We start from the raw sequence: 19,361 nt of genomic DNA on the forward strand, positions 1-19,361 counted from the left end.
CAAACAGGAACTAAGAAAATTGGAGAGAATCTGGCTAAAAACAAATAAAGAATCAGACAAGACAAACTGGAAACAAAAAATGAAAATATACAAAAATCTGATCAAAGAAAAACGCACTAAGCATTATGCGAAAAAAATTGGTACCTCAAAAATAAACAGCAAAGAATTGTTCAAACTAGTAAAAACAATAACCGATACAACACAAATACTGAAAAAGGACAATGAGCCCACTCCATCGGCACAAACCCTAGCCAACTACTTTCAAAATAAAATCGCGGAGTTAAGAGCAACTCTACCCACAACCACAACAAATGCTCTTCAATACCTCGAACCCCATGACCAAGACACCAGAGTAGACATGATATGGGACCACCTCGATTACCCTGACTGGCATCAGTTCCTAAACTTATTCAACAAGTACACCAAATCTAACTGCCTACTTGACGCATGTCCCCCAAAAATCATGACAGTTGCCCCTCCAGAATTTAAAAAGGAACTATTCGCACGGCTAACATCCGCCCTTACATGCGGAACATTAAACAAAAAAAATGGGTCACATACTAATCACTCCAATCCCCAAAGATCGGAAAACCTCTTCAGCTCTGACATCCAATTTCAGACCCATAGCAAGCATTCCCCTCTTCACAAAGATACAGGAAGGATTGGTCAACCTTCAACTAGTAAACTACCTGGACAAATTTAACATCCTTAGTGAACACCAATCAGGATTCAGGAAAGGATACAACACAGAAACTGTCTTAGCCTCCTTACTGAATCACCTTTATGATCTCTTTAGCAAGGGCAAAAGCGCACTGATCCTACAATTAGACCTCAGCAGCGCGTTCAACTTGGTAGACCATGAAATCATGCTGCTGTGCCTTGAAGTAATGGGAATCTCTGGAAAGGCAAAGAAATGGTTCCAAGAATTCCTAATAAACAGATCCTACCAAGTAATCAGCAACGAAAACTACTCCAAACCATGGAAAAACCCTTCAGGCGTACCTCAAGGTTCCCCCCTATCGCCCACCCTTTTCAATATCTACATTGCCTCCTTAGGTCTCCTCCTACAAAAACTCAACTTAATACACTACATTTACGCAGACGACATATCCATTCTAATCCCCATAAACGACATCACAAAAGAAATTGTAGACAACCTCTCAAACTAAATGACCGAAATTGATAAATGGACCATTAATTTCAAACTAAAACTAAACGCAGAGAAAACAAAAGTCTTTCTGGCTAGTCCAAATGACAAAATCACGAGAACATCGATAAAAATAAACAATCACGAATACCCAATTTCCAAAAACATAAAAATACTCGGTATCACCCTAGACCAGGGGTGTCGAAGTCGGTCCTCGAGGGCCGAAATCCAGTCGGGTTTTCAAGATTTCCCCAATGAATATGCATGAGATCTATGTGCATGCACTGCTTTCAATGCATATTCATTGGGGAAATTCTGAAAACCCGACTGGATTGCGGCCCTCGAGGACCGACTTCGACACCTGTGCCCTAGACACTCATCTAACTATGACTGACCACACAAACTCACTAGTGAAAAAATGTTTTTACACGCTATGGAAACTAAGGACCATAAAAAAATACTTTGACCCAATGTCATTCAGGTTGCTGGTACAGGCACTGATCCTATCCATTCTTGACTACTGCAACATCATCTACCTGGGCATCCCACAAAAAACAATAAAAAAAACTGAGATTAATACAAAAAACCGCTGTTCGCCTAATTTTCAGACTAAGAAAAAACGATCACATCAGCCCCTACTATAAAAAACTGCATTGGCTTCCAATAGAAGCGCGAATACTATTCAAATTTGCTTGCACCTGTTTCAGGCAAGCCTGGGGACTAGCACCTTCATACCTGCAAACACACTTCTTCCTGCACAACCCCACACGAGCAACCAGAAACAAAAACATCTTTGCATACCCAAAGATTACAGGCTGCAGATACAAATCATTCCTGGACAGAACCTTTAAGTTCCAAGCAAGCAGACAGCAAGTTTGGTTGAAAAACTACATAAACGAACCCAATCTGTCTTACAGTGCATTCCGTAAATCGATCAAAACCGCCCTATTCGCAAAATTCGTTGACTAAAACTGTCCCCTTCCTCACTAGGACCCTCCCTCACTAAGACTCCCCTCCCCGTAAACGCTTTTTTCTTCCTCTCAAGAAGCTCCTCATCTATTCAGATATCCTCTACTCTTAGAACTCCTACTCATATGTAAGCTCTAAAGTATTCAGGTATTCATTACCCATAGAACTCCAATTAGCACGTTAGTTTCCCATTAGACTATTATATTGTATTAGACACATTGCATGGTATTGTATCTAGTCTTATTGTATTGTATTGTATTTAGACCCACTGTATTGTACTGTACTGTATTGTATTGTATTGTATGTAGACTTATTGTTTTGTATTAAGACCTTTTGTTATTCGCTGAATGTCCAGCCTACTTACAATGTAAACCGCCTAGAAGTCGCCTGACTATGGCGGTATAGAAAAATAAAGTTATTATTATTATTATTATAGTCCCCTTTATAAAATGATATTTGTGACATAATGCACACATTGATATCTATCTATAATAATAATCCTCTTAAGCGCGCTTGCGCACTTAAGAGGCTGTGGGTGCCTGAAAAGTGCTGTGTCCCTCTGTGCCGAATTCCATTTTCGAATTCGAACACAGAGAGACACAGCACAGCCGGCGACTCCCCCCTCCTGCCCTACTAACCGCCAAAACCAGCTACTTTTAAGCCTCCTCCTTGCCGGCTCACCCGCATTTAAATTCAGAGAAAAGCGCTGCACTGCGCTACCGCTGGCCTCGCCGTCTTCTGTCCACTGTGGCCCGCCCTCTCTGACTACTTCCTGTTTCCGCTAGGGTTGACCACAGTGGATAGAAGACGCCGAAGACAGCGGTAGTGCAGCGCTTTTCTGTGAATTTAAACATGGCAGCTGGGAAGGGGGCTGTGGGAAATGCTGCTGCTGCATAGGGAAGGCCGGGAAATGCTGCTGCTGCACAGGAAAGGCCGGAAAATGCTGCTGCTGCTGCACAGGGAAGGGTGGGAAATGCTGCTGCTGCACAGGGAAGTGTGTGTGGGAAATGCTGCTGCTGCACAGGGAAGTGTGTGTGGGAAATGCTGCTGCTGCACAGGGAAGTGTGTATGTGGGGGGGAAATTCTGCTTCTGCACAGGAAAGGCCGGGAAATGCTGCTACTGCACAGGGAAGTGTGTGTGTGGGGGGGAAATGCTGCTTCTGCACAGGGAAGGCCTGGAAATGCTGCTGCTGCACAGGGAAGTGTGTGTGTGTGGGGGGGAATGCTGCTTCTGCACAAGGAAGGCCGGGAAATGCTGCTGCTGCACAGGGAAGTGTATGTTTGTGGGGGGGGAAATGCTGCTTCTGCACAGAGAAGGGTGGGAGGGAAATGCTGCTGCTGCACAGGGAAGTGGAGGGGACGGAGAGGGAAAGAGGGCCTGGGAGCAATCTTGGCTTGCTTTGGGGGAGGGGAGACAGAAGGGGGCCATGGAGAGATAGAAAGGCAGGCAGGCAACGCATTAGAACGAAAGACAGACACACAGAAAGACAGCAGGCAGGGAGAGAGACAGAAAGAAAGAAAGACAGACAGGGTGCCAGAGGGAGAACCAGAAAGAAAGAAGGACAGACAGCGGGAGAGAGAAAGAAAGAAAGGAAGAGAGAGACAGGGGCAGGGAGAGACACAGAAAGAAAGACAGACAGACATATATTCTAGCACCCGTCAATGTAACGGACTTAAACACTATTGTACGATAATTGCATAATGCACTTTATTATGTTGGGTAAAAAATTACACATTTCTGTGAGCTATCTGTAGACATCTCAATGCACAGTTTCCAATAGATAGCCAAGGATAAAGACAGGTAGCAGGAAGAGACAACTTTTGCTCTTTAATAGTCTATAGTTACAGAATTTTGGTATTTTGCATTGTCTAGTCTTTAGCATTCACCATCTGAGATCCTACCATGGTGAATCAGAAACTCCCATACAGTACATCATCAGTAAAACAAAAATTTACATTTTAAAAATCCTTGCCATAACATTGGACCCACACAGCAGGAATTTGCTTCACTAATGGCCTACAACTCCAGCCCCCACCACCTCACCTAGCTGCCAAGGGCAGATCTACTACTTAGAAAATATTAAAACAACTGGGAACTTCGGTTCCAACTAAGGCTGTATATAGACTAAAAATTTTAATCGCATGATTAATCACATAAAGCACCCCTCACATTTCCTCCTGTACAGTATAAATATAGATAACAGATGTAAATTCTCAAATCTGACCTATTTCAATTACTGAATTAGAAATAAAATCATTTATCTTACCTTTGTAAGCTGTGATTTTCTGCTTTTCTTGTCTTGTAGGTTTTCCTATCAGCTTGGCATTTATTCTTACCCCATGCATTCCTATCGGTCTTGTCGAGTATCACCCCTCTATGTCTCCGTCTTTGTCTCTTTCCCTCCCTCCACATTCTTCATCTGCCTTCAGTCACCTTACCTACCTCTGCTCTGTGTCCCTTTCTTGACCTGCTCTTCATTTCTACCCTGCCAGTTTCCCTGTGATCAGCATATCCAACATTTCCTTTTTGTGCCTCTATTCCTTCTCTGTCCAGCACTGCTCCTTTGTGTTCCTAAGCTCCCTCCACGCCCAATATTTCTTCTCTGTCTTCCTGTTTCTCCTCTCTCTCTTCCCTTTCTCCCACACCCTGTACCCAATAGCCCCCACCTCCCAGTTTACTATCTCTCTCTCTTGGGTCCAGTGTCCTTCCCACTCTCTCCCCCCCTCCCGTCTCAATCTCTCTCTCTCTCTTCTACTCCACACCCCTGCCCCACTGCTATCCCTCTCCCTCCAATTCTTGAGTCTAGCACCTCTCCATCCCTGGATCCAGCACTGCTGTTCCTCCATCCCCTTTCCTGGTTCAGCATTTCTTCCCTTTTCATCTCCCTTCCCTTCCAGATTCTCATGTCTGTCCATCTCCCCCTCCCCACAATCCATCTAACTTTTTTTTTCATCACCTCAATAGCTGCATTCTGCACAACTCCTTCCTAGTTCAGCATCCCTCCCTCCAGCTGCAATCGACTCTGTAAATCTGTCCCCGAATCCAGTCTATCTCTTTCCCTCTATGGGTCCCAGTGCTCTGCTCCAGAGGGCCCCTTCTCTCTTCCCCTCCTTCCTTTTTCCAGCGTCTCTCCCCTTTTCTTCCTCCTGTGCCAGTTCTTTGTCCCTTCCTCTCCCTCCCTTCTCATGACCTGTCTAATCTTTTTTTCCTCACTGCAGTAGCGATGCCTTCACCCACTTCAGCTGCTGCATTTACTTACCAGCTCTCTCTACAAACAGCAGCACACTCCAACAGCCTGTCACAGTGAATCTTCTTACTCTGTTAATTCTGCTGTTTAACACCCACTTCAAAAGGTCAGGTCACATAAAATTCATTAAAAGCCATTAAACAGCCTTTCAAGTCACTACTAAAAGCATAATTTTACCTGATTGACCTCAAAGAAGGACTTAAAAACATAAATAAATAAATCTCTGTACAACAAAAATTACCTTAAAAACTATCCATTTTGGGGTGTATGGGCACTATTTGGCTTTAGAAAAGCAGCAATGACATATGCTGAAAAAGGTTATTGTAATTGGGTGAGAGGGAGACTACTCACCATCTGTTTAGTAGTGGGAAGAATTTATAAATCACCCATTCATTGCTAGATTGATATTGCACTGTCCTCAGCATGCTAGTCTTGCTTTCATTTTGACACAGTTCCATATAGGCAACATAAATGAACTGAATGCCCTCAGTATGGCCCTAAAGGGACAAACTGGTTTAGAAACTGGTTGAGTGACATAGGGTAGTGGTAAATGGAGTTCTCTCTGAGAAAATTGACATTACCAGTGGTGTTACACAAGATTTGGTTCTTGGTCCAGTTCTTTTTTTTAACATTTTTGTAAGTGTTATTTTAGAAGTAAGGTTTGCCTCTGTGTGGATGATTCCAAAATCCGCGATAAGGAAGACACCTCATGGTGTGGATAACATGAGGAGGGGGGACCTAGTGAAGCTTGAAGAATGGTCCAGAATTTGGCTGCCAAGATAAAATGCAGGGTCATGCATTTGAGCTACAAAAACCTGAGGGAATGGTAGAGTTTTTAGGGGGTGATGTACTTTGTGTACAAAAGAAGAGCAGGGCTTGGATATGAGTAAAAGTGATACGCCTCCCCCTCCGAATCCGCAGTTTCAGCATTCGCAGATTTGGTTATTCGCTATTTTAAGCCCTTTAAACCCCCCCCCCCTTAAGCCTTACTTGGTGGTCTAGCGGTTTTCGGGGCAGGAGCAATCTACCCATGCTCCTTCCCCTTGCAGATCGCTCATAGGAAATGGCTGCCATGAGCTCCCGTTGTAGTCTCAAGAGAGAGACGATCGCTCCTGCCCCGAAAACCCGCAAGACCACCAGGTAAGGCTTAAGGGGGGCTTACAGGCTTCAAATAGCTGGGGGGAAGTGGGGGTTGGGGCAGAATCGGCCTGAATATTATTTGCGTTTTTTTAATATTCGCGGACCAGCTCTGCCCCTAACCCCCGTGGATATGGAAGGAGAAGTGTAATCTTAAGGTGGCTAAACAGGCAGAAAAGTTGATGGTGACAGCTAGAAAGATGCTTAGGTGCATAGGGAGAGGGATGACCAGCATGAAAAAAAGAGGTGATAATGCCTCTGTAAAAGTCTTCTATGTGATCCTTATCCATATTTGAGGTCTAAGTGGCTCCAGTGTGTGTGTTTGAAGAAATGGTGTGTGGTGTTCATGTATATGGGCTGATTGGTGCAATTTTTTTAAAAAAATATTTTATTTCAAATCCTTCATGTTACATGTTGCTGCTTTGCAGATGTATAATTCTGAATGAGTTTTAGAGAATATCCTTCCTGCATGCTTGCTGCTGGATGTTAGATACCTCGTGATACGTATGAAGTGTCGATCTTTGATTTATGTGAACAATGCTTGTTGGAAAACCCTATTCTCCTGTACCCCCTCCTCATTTGCCATTACCCTCTAATTCTTGCCTTTTTTTCAGGACCTTTCTGTATTTGTATGATTCCCATGATTGTATTTTTCTTTTCTTCCAGTCCCAAACTGAAGTGGACTCTCCTATCCCTGAGTTGCAGGCACCCAGCTCAGAAGTGACTGAGAGGGCCTGGGTTCCTTCTAGTCCCAGCACTCTGAAACCCCACAGAGGTACATGGGCCTGTGAATTGGCCTTAGTGGGCATGATGGCTGGCTGTTATGTTCTTCAGCTAGGCCTCATGAGGGGAGCATCTTAGGAGAAATGTGGACTTGAGTTTTGAGGATTTTTCCAGCATCTCCTGTCTGCTAGTATTTTCTGCATCTTAGAAAGAAATTAATGTTATTAGTTCCCAGGAGAAGCAGCCAAACTCAAGAATTCCTGTTCCTGGAAGCCTTTGGAAGATTTAGCATATCTTGTGGTTCAGGTCCTGCCTTCCTGGTTTGATGGACACTAGTGGTGGGATGTTCTGCTGATAAAGCTGGTCTTGTAGTGGAATATTTGTGAGGTGGGGGTGAAATGTGATAAAGTGGGTGGGTGTAATGAGTGCAGAAAATCTTTTCTAGGGGAAAACTCTCCCAACACCTCATAAAACATTCATTGGCTCGCTCTTCCTCTGTGCCCTCTGCTCTTACAGTAGTTTGCTCATGTTAGAATGTTAGCGTTCATGTGCCTTTCTGTTCTAATTTCTTACAGGTGTGTACGAAAACCTGGAAAATGTGCCATCGAAAGAGATGAATATTGAGGAGAAGCTGCAGCATGCTGAGACCCCTCAGCCCGAGCAGGACTTCCTAGGCTGCATGTCTAAGTATGTATGCTTGCACTTGCAGAGAATTGTAGATTGTTGCTGTACCAAAAGCTCTACTTGGCCTCTAGTTTTACCCTTCACCTCCCCATTCTGTGGCATGTCTTGGATGTTTGGAATTTGTTTCTAGTTTTATCTCCATTGAGAAGCTGTTCTTACAACCTCAGACTTCTTTGTAAAGAAATATTTCCTTCTCTGAGGATAAGCAGGCATAATATTCTTACACAATGGTGATGTCATCCATGGAAACCCAGTATGGATACTGCCAAGTACACTGTCACTATAAATCTTTTTTTTTTTTTTTTAATTTATTTATTCAATTTAATTAATACAAACAAGCAATAAACATACTTGTACACAGATTACACAAAATATTATAAGAAAAAAAACTATAACCCCAATTCTACTTAACACATTGTTTTTGGTTACTCAATAATAATTCAAATTATTTAGTCCACAACTTTTGGAGAGAGACTTAAGAAAAAATAAAAATAAGAAATAAGACGAATCTTATCCAACTTAGAAAGCGGCATTTTTCTGCGGTGCTACAGCCATTCATAGCAGGTTACTCATTTTCAGTTACAGGCCCTACATGCTCTTTAGATTCTATAAATCCTATCAATTGTTTAGGCTCAAAAAATAAGTAATTCTTATTCTGATATGAAACAAAACATTTTACAGGAAATTTCAACATAAAATTTGCTCCCAAGGCTAGGACTCTTGGCCGTAATGCCAAGAATTCCTTCCTACGCCTCTGAGATCTCAATGACATATCAGGAAATATTTGAACATTAGAGCCTAAAAATTGATCATTAATATGACGAAAAAACAAGCGTAGTATATATTATCTATCACTTTCTAAAGCAAGAGTTAACAGGGTTTTCCTTTCCGTTATAACCTCTAAAGAGTTCTCCAGAAACGTCGTTAAATTCATGTTGTCATTATTTGTCCCTTGAATCTCATTAGGAGTGGAAACTTCTACAGGTTTCTTTAGTTGCAGATAATTAGCTCTAACAATTGGTGGCAAACTTTCTGTGGGAATTAGCAAAATTTCCTTAAAGTATTTTCTTGCCATCTCCATTGGTGAAATTAAGGGACATTTAGGAAAGTTTAGGAGTCTCAGATTATTTTTCCTTAGTTGGTTCTCAAAACTTTCCATTTTCCTGGCAGTAAATGATCTTTCTTTTACCAATTCCAAATCCAAAGTTTTCATTTCGGATATTCTTGACTCCTGTTTTTCTAATTTCTCACTTAAATCTTTAAGGATCAAGCCCTGTTGCTCCACTTTAGAGTGAATAGTCCCATAATCAATTTTTAAAGTGGAAAAGGATAGTTTGAGGTTAGCGTCCATAACTGATATGGCCTGCCATAAAGCCTCCATATTTATTACCTTAGGCTTCTCCAACACCCCAAAGTTGATGTTACTTTCTCCCGAAGCTCCTCTCAACTCCTCTGCAGAGGGGGAAAGCTGCTGCTGCTGTTCTCTAGCTTCTTCAGCTCCCGATAGAATTGGAGCTGGCTGTCCTCCTTCTCTGGGGATCGATGTACCTTCCGGGGTCATCATTTCCTCAGGAACTCCCGACTCTGCACTGCTTCCGGGTTGTGGTGGTGGCTGCCTCTGCTCCGGGCTCAACAACGCCCGAATGTGCTGGCTGAGTTCGCCCGACGTATTCGGGCTTACCCCTGAAGTAGCCCCCGAAGATTCACTCGAGCGGGCTAACGCTCCCTCGATTGTAGTTTGCACCAGACGTGGTGCCGCTATCGCCGCCGGAAGATTGCTGCGAAGGGCTCCTTTCCTCTTCCCCATGTCGAGGTAAGAGGGTTGCTAGGTCACTTCAGCAAAACGCCTGCCGACTGCAAGAGAGGGAGCCTCCTACTCAGGCGTCCGCTCTCGTCGCCATCTTGTTACCTCTCGTCACTATAAATCTTTAGGCAGTGCCCATACCAATCATGTGCCGGTGCCTTTCCATCCAGTGCCGGCTTGCAGGACCATCAGTTCTTCATTTTCCATGGAGTTGAGAAGTTGTGTCTTCAGCTTTCTCCAAAAAATGCACTAGAGTTTCAATATCATATAATCAAAAGACAGTCCACCTCTGTGTAAATGTTCAAATCACACTTTGTTCCTCAGAATGCCACACGATAGGATTGTGTGGTCGCCGTCCTCACTGGAACTTTTTATGATGTGATATTTTGAACAAGTGTGCAACTATTGCATTTTAAATTATAATAATTTATAAAGTGTCAGTGCTTATTTTTATAAAACATAATGATCTTTGTAGAGTTAATTCAATGCATAATGAGTGACTTAGCTTTTAAATCGGATCTGCTTCATTCCCCACCGACGCGTTTCAATATTTCCTCAGGGTCGGGGACAGAGAGAGCTGAAAAACATATAAATAAATCAGCATACCGGTAAAAAAAGTATTCAAGCTGAAAATCAAACATACATAAGATATATTTACCAGAACTATCCGGGATTTTAGCAAACGCTAGTTCTCAATGATTCTCGCCGGAGCTGCAATATGGCCGCTGGTATCGGCGCTGAATGCATCAACTCCGCATTCAGAGTGTTGGGATCTGCAGAGGCAGACGGCAACATCTTCTTCTTCAATGCCTTGAGTATCGAAGGACATAGGATGTAAGAAAACTAAGAAGCACAAACATTCTTCCCGTTCTAGGCATGCCACTGTGCCTCCCAGCATTGACTTCCTTGATGCACAGAAAGCATTGATGCAAAGATTACTGATCTCCTTCCATTCAGATGTCTCCTGGTAGGCACACCTTGACATTGAGGTCTCCCATGCCACTCCAACTGGCACAGCAGATTGATTCCATGCCGATGTCTCTTCCAATACCAGCACCATCTCTCCAGGAGGAGATCTGAAATATGATCAGACAAGAGCTTTCGGGGCTGCTGCAATTGCAGTTTTTCATGTCTGCCTCAGCCCAGCCTGAGATTACTTTGGAGCACCGATTGAAGATGAAGTCACACACCCCTGCTTGAGCATCGGGGTCTGCATATACCCACTTGATGCATGTATCGTCATTGGTGGAGGAGATATCTCCTGCCGTGGACCATTGGCCTGCACCTTGATACACAGCCAACACTCCTCTCAACACACATTCTTTGATTCTCCTCGTAAGGAGTACATCGAGGAGTCTGACTCAGATATCTCCAACCCTCAGATGAGGACTTACCAGAGTAGACTCAGCAGGAAAATTATATGTTATACCTTCTGACCCTTCCCATCCTCGTCAATAATGCACATCTGCCAGAAAGTATATCTTTTACTGGCTTTATAAGGCAGATGGGACAGGCTGTGCTCATCAAGATGGAAACAGAGGAGAAATCTTGTTCTGAACTTTTTGAACTCCTTGATTTTGAAGCTCCACCAAATGTAAGCATTAAGGTACCCTTACACAAAATCATGAAAGATACTATATTTAAAAACTGGGAAACTCCACTATCAGTTTAAGTAGCTCCTAGAAGATGCATCCAGTTTAAGTAGCTCCTAGAAAAATGCATTCAGAATTTTCTAGAGCTCAACTTCAACACCATTCATTAGTTGTGGAATCTGCTGTCAAGTATTCACACAGCTCAGATCTTCCATTTATGCTCCACCAGGTAGAGAAGTCAGTACACTGGACTCTTTTGGCAAGCACATTTGCCAGTCATCTATGTTTCTTAACAAAATTATGGACTACAAATTTTACATGTCCATTTACTTCGAGTCTTTACTAAAATATGTGTCAGAATTTGAGGAATTTCCTCTCCTCCCCCCCCCCCCCCACACCTAGACAATTTAAAACAATTTCAACAATTATCTAAGAACTTGATTTCTACTAGAACATTCATGGCTAGAGCAGCTTTCAAAGCCTTTGTTTGTTCCAGAATGTCTGCAATAGCAATTGCAATTCATTGTTTGGCCTGGCTTCGAGTTTCTGATCTGGAAACTTAAATTCAAGAATGCCTTTCCAGTATGCTTTGTAGGGGAGATGACCTGTGTGGAGAAAAAATTGAAGAGACTGCAGGTAAGATACTATATCAGCTTTATCTAAACCACAAACCTCTCAGTCTTCTTAATTGTCTAGAAGATATTTTGCCTCATCCAGTCATTCGTATTATAGCACCAAAAGCCATTAAAATCAGCCTTCATCATCATCTTTTAGGCCTGCTCTTTAACGATCTCATACAAGATGATAAAAAACACAAACATCACAAACTTAGTCTCATTCCAAACAGCAGTTGTCCTTTTGATTCCTTTTTAGGGAGCATTATCAACATTCCCCTAACTTTTTTTTCACAATCTTCCCATTGGAACCAGATTAGTGTATTTTCACCAACAATTGACTCTTACAACAGATTAGTGGGTGCTTTGAGTTGTTGCCCAGGACTACACCCTTTGCTTGATCAGAAAACTCCAAACCACCCACTGAAAGAATCTTTTCAACTCCCTCCAGAAGACCCTCCTTCACTAAGAACTCTCAGACCTTCTCCAGATAAATGCAATAGAACCTATACTTCTGCAGGAGAGAAGCTGGGGGTTCTACTCCAAGTATTTCCTAATACAGAACCCCCCCCTCCAAAAAAATCAAAACAAAACAGAGGCCTTTGACCTGTTTTAAACCTCTAGGGCGTCAACAAATACTTGCTTATGGAGAAGTTCTGCATGGTCTCTTTGGGAAACCCTTCTACCTCTCCTGATAAAGGTGATTGACTCTGCTCTCTAGATCTCAAGGAGACCTACACTCACATATCCGTCCTACTTGCACACAAAGTATCTTCCCTTTTGAATTATATCTCAACACTTCCATACAAGGTTTTACCTTTTGGCCTAGCTTTGTCTCCTTGTGTCTGCACGAAATGCCTAGTGGTAGTGATGGCAGCTCTTTGCTTATGGGGGTTTCACGTACTTTCCTACTAGGATGACTTGTTGATCAAAGCATCATCATAACTCAGCATGGCATGACTTCAACATTTCATCTACTGGAACTTCTCAGGTCAACTACCAAAAGTCACATCTACACCCAACTCAAATGCAGGTCTTCATTGGAGCTCTCTTAGACACTATACAAGCTCAAGCTTTTCTACTGAGATAGAGAGTTGACAATCTGATTCACCTGTGTCATACAATCTCCACCCTTCCACACATTACTGCACGTTGGATACTATGGCTTCTTGGTCACATCCACAGTACATGTTATTCCGTTTGCATGTCTTCACCTCAGAATTCCACAAAGGACCCTGTTGATCCTATGGTCTTAAGCTACAGGACATCTGTCTGCTCCAATCCAAGTCTGCCTCGCAACCTTATTTGAAGTCTTCCTTTTCAGCCCCCTGCCTCCAAAAACTCTTACCACAGATGCCTCGATATTAGGGAGGTGGACTAATCTGGATGACCTCCATACCCTCTAGGGAGTATGGTCTCACCAAAAATAAACTTTCCAAACCAACCTTCTAGAACTACAAACAATATGTAGTGTTCTCAAAACCAACTCCTCCACCAAGTAGTCCTTGTCCATACAGATAATCAAGTTGCTGTGTTTTATCTGAACAAACAAGGAGGTATGAAAAGAGGAGACTGAGAGGGGACATGATCGAAACATTCAAGATAATGAAGGGAATAGACTTAGTAGATAAAGACAGGTTGTTCACCCTCTCCAAGGTAGGGAGAACAAGAGGGCACTCTCTAAACTTAAAAGGGGATAGATTCCGTACAAAAGTAAGGAAGTTCTTCTTCACCTAGAGAGTGGTGGAAAACTGGAACGCTCTTCCGGAGGCTGTTATAGGGGAAAACACCCTCCAGGGATTCAAGATAAAGTTAGACAAGTTCCTGTTAAACCAGAACGATAGACTCAGTTAGGGCACTGGTCTTTGATCTAAGGGCCGCCGCAGGAGCAGACTGCTGGGCACGATGGACCATTGGTCTGACCCAGTAGCGGCAATTCTTATGTTCTTATGGGCTCTCACCCCCTTTGCATGGAAGCAATCCAGATTTGAACATGGGCGACTGCTTATGGTGTATTTATCAGGGCAGTTTATCTAGCAAGGAAGCAGAATATATTAGCAGACAAATTGAGCAGACTTAACCCTCAAGAATAGTCTCTCAGCACAACCTTCTTAAGTTGGATTTTCTCCAAATGGGGGACACTGGACATAGATCTCTTCACTTCTCCCCATAACAACAAACTTCCACTATTCTGCTCCAAATTCTGTACCCCCAATCTCCTGGCATCAGTTTTCTTCCTCATTCTTTGGGGAAACAAATTTCTCTATGCATTTCCTCCTATAGCTCTCATTGGGAAAACTGCTCAAAGTTCACCAAGATTGGGGCACCATGATACTCATGGCACTTTGTTGGCCATATCAGCCTTGGTTTAACCTCCTCCTAGAGCTCTCATCCAAGGAATTGTGCAAGCTGCAACCGTTCCCAACACTCCTCAAGCAGAACAACAGATCCCTCCTTCATCCCAACCCCTGATCATTAGCAGTAACAGCATTGTTTATTTTTTTTACAACAACCACATAAATGATTTTTGCTTCTTGATTGCAGTCTCTACTATTAGTGAACCGTCTAGGAAACCTTCCACTCAGCGGTGTTACTGTTTCAAATTGATGAGATTTTCTTCCTGGTGCACAATGCATTCTCTTGAACCAGTCACATGTCCACTTCCATTCATCCTGGACTAGCTTCTTCACCTCTCTGGTCTGAAAACCAACTCAGTTTGAGTTCATTTCAGTGCGTTTCACTCTCCCTTGGACAAGAAACCTCTGTCTGTTCATCCCTTAGTAGCTGGGTTCATGAAAGAACTTTACCACAACAAACTACCTATCAAGCCTCCACCTCTTGCTTGGGATCTTAATGTGGTCCTATCTACTCTTATGGAGTCTCCTTCTGAGCCATTCATAACTTGCTCTTTCAAACTTCTTACTTAGACCGCTTCAAATCATCCCTAAAATTTTTTTCTTTTCAAAGATGCCTATAGCCAGGTTTTTGTTATCTGATCTTTATACCCACATTGGGGTAGGCATGCTGTATAACTGCACAACCTTCTACTCCTCTTTCTTCTCTTCTCTTTCCTATCAAAATTTTTAGTTCATCATTCCTTGTTTCTTTACTCCCTCCAGCTCTATTCCTTCAGCTTTTCCTCTTTCAAGACATTATTTCTAAACTGCATTAATGCCATGTGAATTTGCCATATATCAACCTTAATAAACTTGAACAACTTCATAGCCATGATCCTGGTAGCTTGGGAGTCCTACATGTGAGCATATTATGCCTGCTTGTCCTTGGAGAAAGCAAAGATACTTACCTGTAGAAGGTATTCTCTGACAACAGCAGGCATATATTCTCACAACCCACCCACCTCCCCTACTTGACTACTTAGCTATGTTACTGAACTGATGGTTCTGTGAGCCAACATCAGGTAGGAAAGCACCAATACACATGTGGTTTGGGCACTGCCTAAAGATTTAAAGTGACTGTGCACTTGGAAGTGTCGGGGTTCTGTGGATGATGTCACCTACCTGTGAGAATATATTCCTGCCGTCCTCGGAGAATACTTGCTACAGGTAAGTAGCTTGTTTTATCACACATAGGTCTAACCCCCTCCAAGCTCCATCCCATGCCCTCTTAATCTTGAAGCTGCTGTTTTTTTATGCATTGTTTAAACTCTTGAGACATTTGACTATGTATGCTCCCCATCCTATCCTCCCTGGATGCAGATAACATAGTTCTGTGGTGGTCTGTTCAGCAGGTTGAGACCAAAGGATTACACACTATCTTGTTTGGAAAGGCAGAAATTAGACACAAGGTCTGAGCATGAACTTTTCCTTTTTTTCCCGTGTTCTAGGCGTTCAGGGTTGCCCCGCTGGATCCTGGTGGCCTGTCTGTTTCTCTCCATCATGGTAATGATCTGGCTGAGTTGTGCTACCTTGGCGACTGCCCCTGAACAACATGTGAAGACTCAGGTACCACTGAAGCTTAAAGGGACAGCATCTTTCCACTATTTTCCTTCTGTATTGCACAGCAATATACAGTTGCTCTAATTTGCATCTCTTTTATTAACTCTTCATTATTAACTCTTCATTATTTATGAATGGTAATATCTGTTTAAAACCAATAAAATCTATTTGGAAAAAAAAATTAAGCTCAGGAAGAATTGTGGCCAGTCCCTTCCCCCCTTTACAGAAGCATATGCAGGTAGCATGTATGTGGCACATGTGATGCTTTGATCTCATTTTTGGATTTCAGTCTCCTGAGCCTTTTGGGTTTACAGCCATCTTTACAAAAATAAGTGTTTATGTTCAAACGATTTTTATTGATGGTATTCAAGAAACAGCCAGAAGTAATACAATACAAGTCTCCATTGGTCAATATACAAGATTACAATAAAAGATGAATACTGAATCAACCATCATCATTTTACAATGCAAAGTATAATGCAATCTCCAATACCCATCACTCAACCATAAACTCTATCTAGCACATCAGGGTCCTGGACTCTTATGGGTCCTGAAAAAATACATTTTTAAAGGGGATTTTTATTTCATGTTGTGCCTTAAGAGATTCTGAAACAAAATTAGGTTGCTTTCAGCCATTTCCAGTGATCCATTGTTGCCTGGTAGGTCTGTTCCCATGGCAGAGCTCATGTGTTCCTTGGAGATAGCCAAACGTACTGAACTACACAGACACTCCTGGGTCTTGTAGAGTTTATATGGAAGTGAAGGAAGTTCATATTCCACAACTTGTTTTACAGGCCTATAATTTCTAAATGTGCAATTTTAAAAGGTGCTGCTGCAAATTAATAGCCATAAAATGCTGGTTCCATCAGTGGCTACTGCATTGACCCCCAGGCTTTAGGGAGTTTGCCATCTATCTTCCCAAACCTCCAGCTCTTTGAATCCCCATTTTCCTGTGCTTTCTGGGTGTGTTCAACTTTCATTGTCTCAAGGGGTCAATGTCACCAGCAAAATCAACAGGTGGCTTGTACAACTCCTGAAGATTTGTTAGCAGAGCTGTATAAACTTGTGGGAGGAAGGGAATGTATCCTGAAATTGAGAAGGGGGAGGGAGGAGCCCCATAGGATTGGAAAGAGCAAGAGAAATTGACATGAAGAATCTTTGGACTGGATACTATAAAAGGTTGATTGTGCTTGTCTTTTCCTTTCAGCCACTGAGCATTAATGGGGACCAGGAATATGTGGATGACATGGGGAAGCTATCCATGTTGCCTTTCCAGCCCATGATAGCCGTGGCAGTCTGCCCAACAGAAGAGAGTGATGAGGCAGGGCCATTGCCCGTCAAAGTGGATCTGGATAAAACCATCATCTAGGGCACTGTTGGTCTATCCCACCGTGCCATGCCCCTTGTTTAAGCTTCATGCGTTTGTCTTCAGTTTTCCTGTTCCTGAAACGTCTAAATGAAGAAACTGGCTCCAGAAATGTTCCAGTGGTTCTTAGACTCCCTTGGTTCCCTCTTGGAAGAAGACTTGGGCTCAGCAACATTTTATTACTAGCTGAAACCGATGCATTGAGGATTATGATCAGGACCAGGTCACCACCAGCAGGCTGAACTGGTCCTTTTTTTTGTTTTTTTTTTAAAGAAAAGCAGGGTCGTAGATCCACTGGGGATGAAACCAAGGACTGGTGTGTCCTGCTGGTGGTGACTTGAAGACTCTTCTTGTAATGAAGTCCTCTCCCAATGTAATTTTATTTGTCGGGCTGGACTGAGCCTTGCAGCTGTTTTGTTGTATGATGTGTTTTGTCTTATTTATTTAACGCTTCTTTGGAGCCCAGCACATCCACACCCTGAATCTGGGTGATACCATGTGCTTCTTTGGACTCCTGGTCTAGGCGGTGATGAGGAGGGAAGAGAAATGGGATTTGGCTTTAGTTCACAACTTTTCCTGTGTGTTACTTTTAAGTGCGCTAGGTATTCCCTGTTGCCGGAGGGCTCACAATCTAAGCTTGTACCTGAGGCAGTGGAGGGTTAAGTGACTCACAAGCTGTGGCAGTAGGACTTGAACCCTGATTTCCCTGGTTCTCAGCCCACTGCTATAAACATTAGGCAAAGGGGAACCAATTGAGCAGCCTTTTGTAGCATTTCAACTCCAGTAGCAGACACATGGCTCAGCATTTGCCCCCTACTGTCAAGTGAGCTGTCGGGCCAGCCTAGTTGGTCACTGTGCGCCTGTAGAGGATGGTAGGCTGTAGGATCTTGTGTAGCAGGGAACTGGTCTTGCTGAGGATTTGATTCATGTGCTAGCACACTAGAGACTATTTGGGGGGAAGGAAGTGGAAAGGGAACAGTAAAAGAGATAGGGGCTTTTTCTTTCTTAGTGCCAGGAAATCAGTAGCATTAATACTAAGACAGCATTGTGTGTGTGCTTTTTTTTTAACACTATGGTTATGGTTATCTTTATTTGATATACTGCCTTTCCTCTGCAGATATCAAAGTGGTTTACAGTACATTGAACACTAAGCAGGTACTCTTACATATAGTAGTTTCCCTATTTGTCACTAGCATATAACTGTGCCTGATGTTGCTGCATGCAGTGACAAGTTGTGTCCCTAGAACGGTTTTGAAGATGGACCTTCAACAATCTTGCCACTGAAGGCCAGAGAGAAATGTTTGCCCCCCCCCTTACTTCACTGTCCCTTCTGCCTTTAGTAATGTGCCGCCTTTACTCAGCTGATCTAGTAGGGATCAACTGAGGCTTAGCTGCCCCTGTTGCCAGTCCTCCGTCTCGCCAAGTGGACTGGAATTTAGAATTTTAAGGAAGTCTAGGACAAATCTCCGAGAGGGGGGCTGTGATCTGTATATAATTTATTTGTGCCCATAATGCTCTGCATGTTTCTGTGACCCAGTTCAACCTACCCCCTCCCCTCCTTTGCAGCAAGTGTGTTTTTAAGCCCTCAGTTTACACTTGGTATCCTACTCCTGTATACTGCTTTCTCCTGTAAGAGAGCGTCGTGATTTGGCTTAATTCTGTACTGCAGTTACATCTCTTTAATTAAATAGTTGTTTTGAGAAACATTTAGTGGGGTTTTGGTTCTCATTATATTGTTGTGTTTGGCGGTATGGGCTCTTCATGGATTCTAGATGTAATTGGGTTATTCTAAGGTCAGTTGGAGGCAGATCTGCAAATTTGTATTGTGAAGTGTTGCTTTTTTTCCTCTAGTGGGTAGCAGCAGCAGCAGTGTGGCTAGGAGTAGACCCATTTTCAGGAGTGCTTAGCAGTTTGAGAGTCACAGGTTTGATTTTTTTTTGGGGGGGGGTGTTTTGGACTAGTGTCCCAGAAAACTTTGATGTTTAAATAACACTACAGTGTTCTAAGGCAGAGAGGAATTGTTTTACAAAAGTGAAGGACTTGGAAGTCTCTCTACAAAATAAGTGTGTGTGGGGGAGGGGAATGGAAATAAACACTTGTAAAAGAAAGCAGTGTCTGTGG

At 42.9% G+C, this 19,361-nt stretch overlaps 1 protein-coding gene across 1 annotated transcript in view; it reads left to right on the forward strand.

The window, feature by feature from the left end:
* The window catches only part of TMEM59L (transmembrane protein 59 like), a 62,799-nt gene extending 43,853 nt beyond the window's left edge, over positions 1–18,946 (forward strand). The window contains exons 5-8 of the mRNA XM_033957027.1: positions 7,168–7,276; positions 7,800–7,911; positions 15,763–15,880; positions 17,082–18,946. Of these exons, the coding sequence (XP_033812918.1) occupies positions 7,168–7,276; positions 7,800–7,911; positions 15,763–15,880; positions 17,082–17,243 (501 nt within the window). The 3' untranslated portion in view covers positions 17,244–18,946. The remainder of the gene's footprint in view (positions 1–7,167; positions 7,277–7,799; positions 7,912–15,762; positions 15,881–17,081) is intronic.
* The last annotated feature ends 415 nt before the right edge of the window (positions 18,947–19,361 follow it).

The sequence above is a fragment of the Geotrypetes seraphini genome, chromosome 8 (genome assembly GCF_902459505.1).
Source record: "Geotrypetes seraphini chromosome 8, aGeoSer1.1, whole genome shotgun sequence".
Classification (NCBI taxonomy): domain Eukaryota; kingdom Metazoa; phylum Chordata; class Amphibia; order Gymnophiona; family Dermophiidae; genus Geotrypetes; species Geotrypetes seraphini.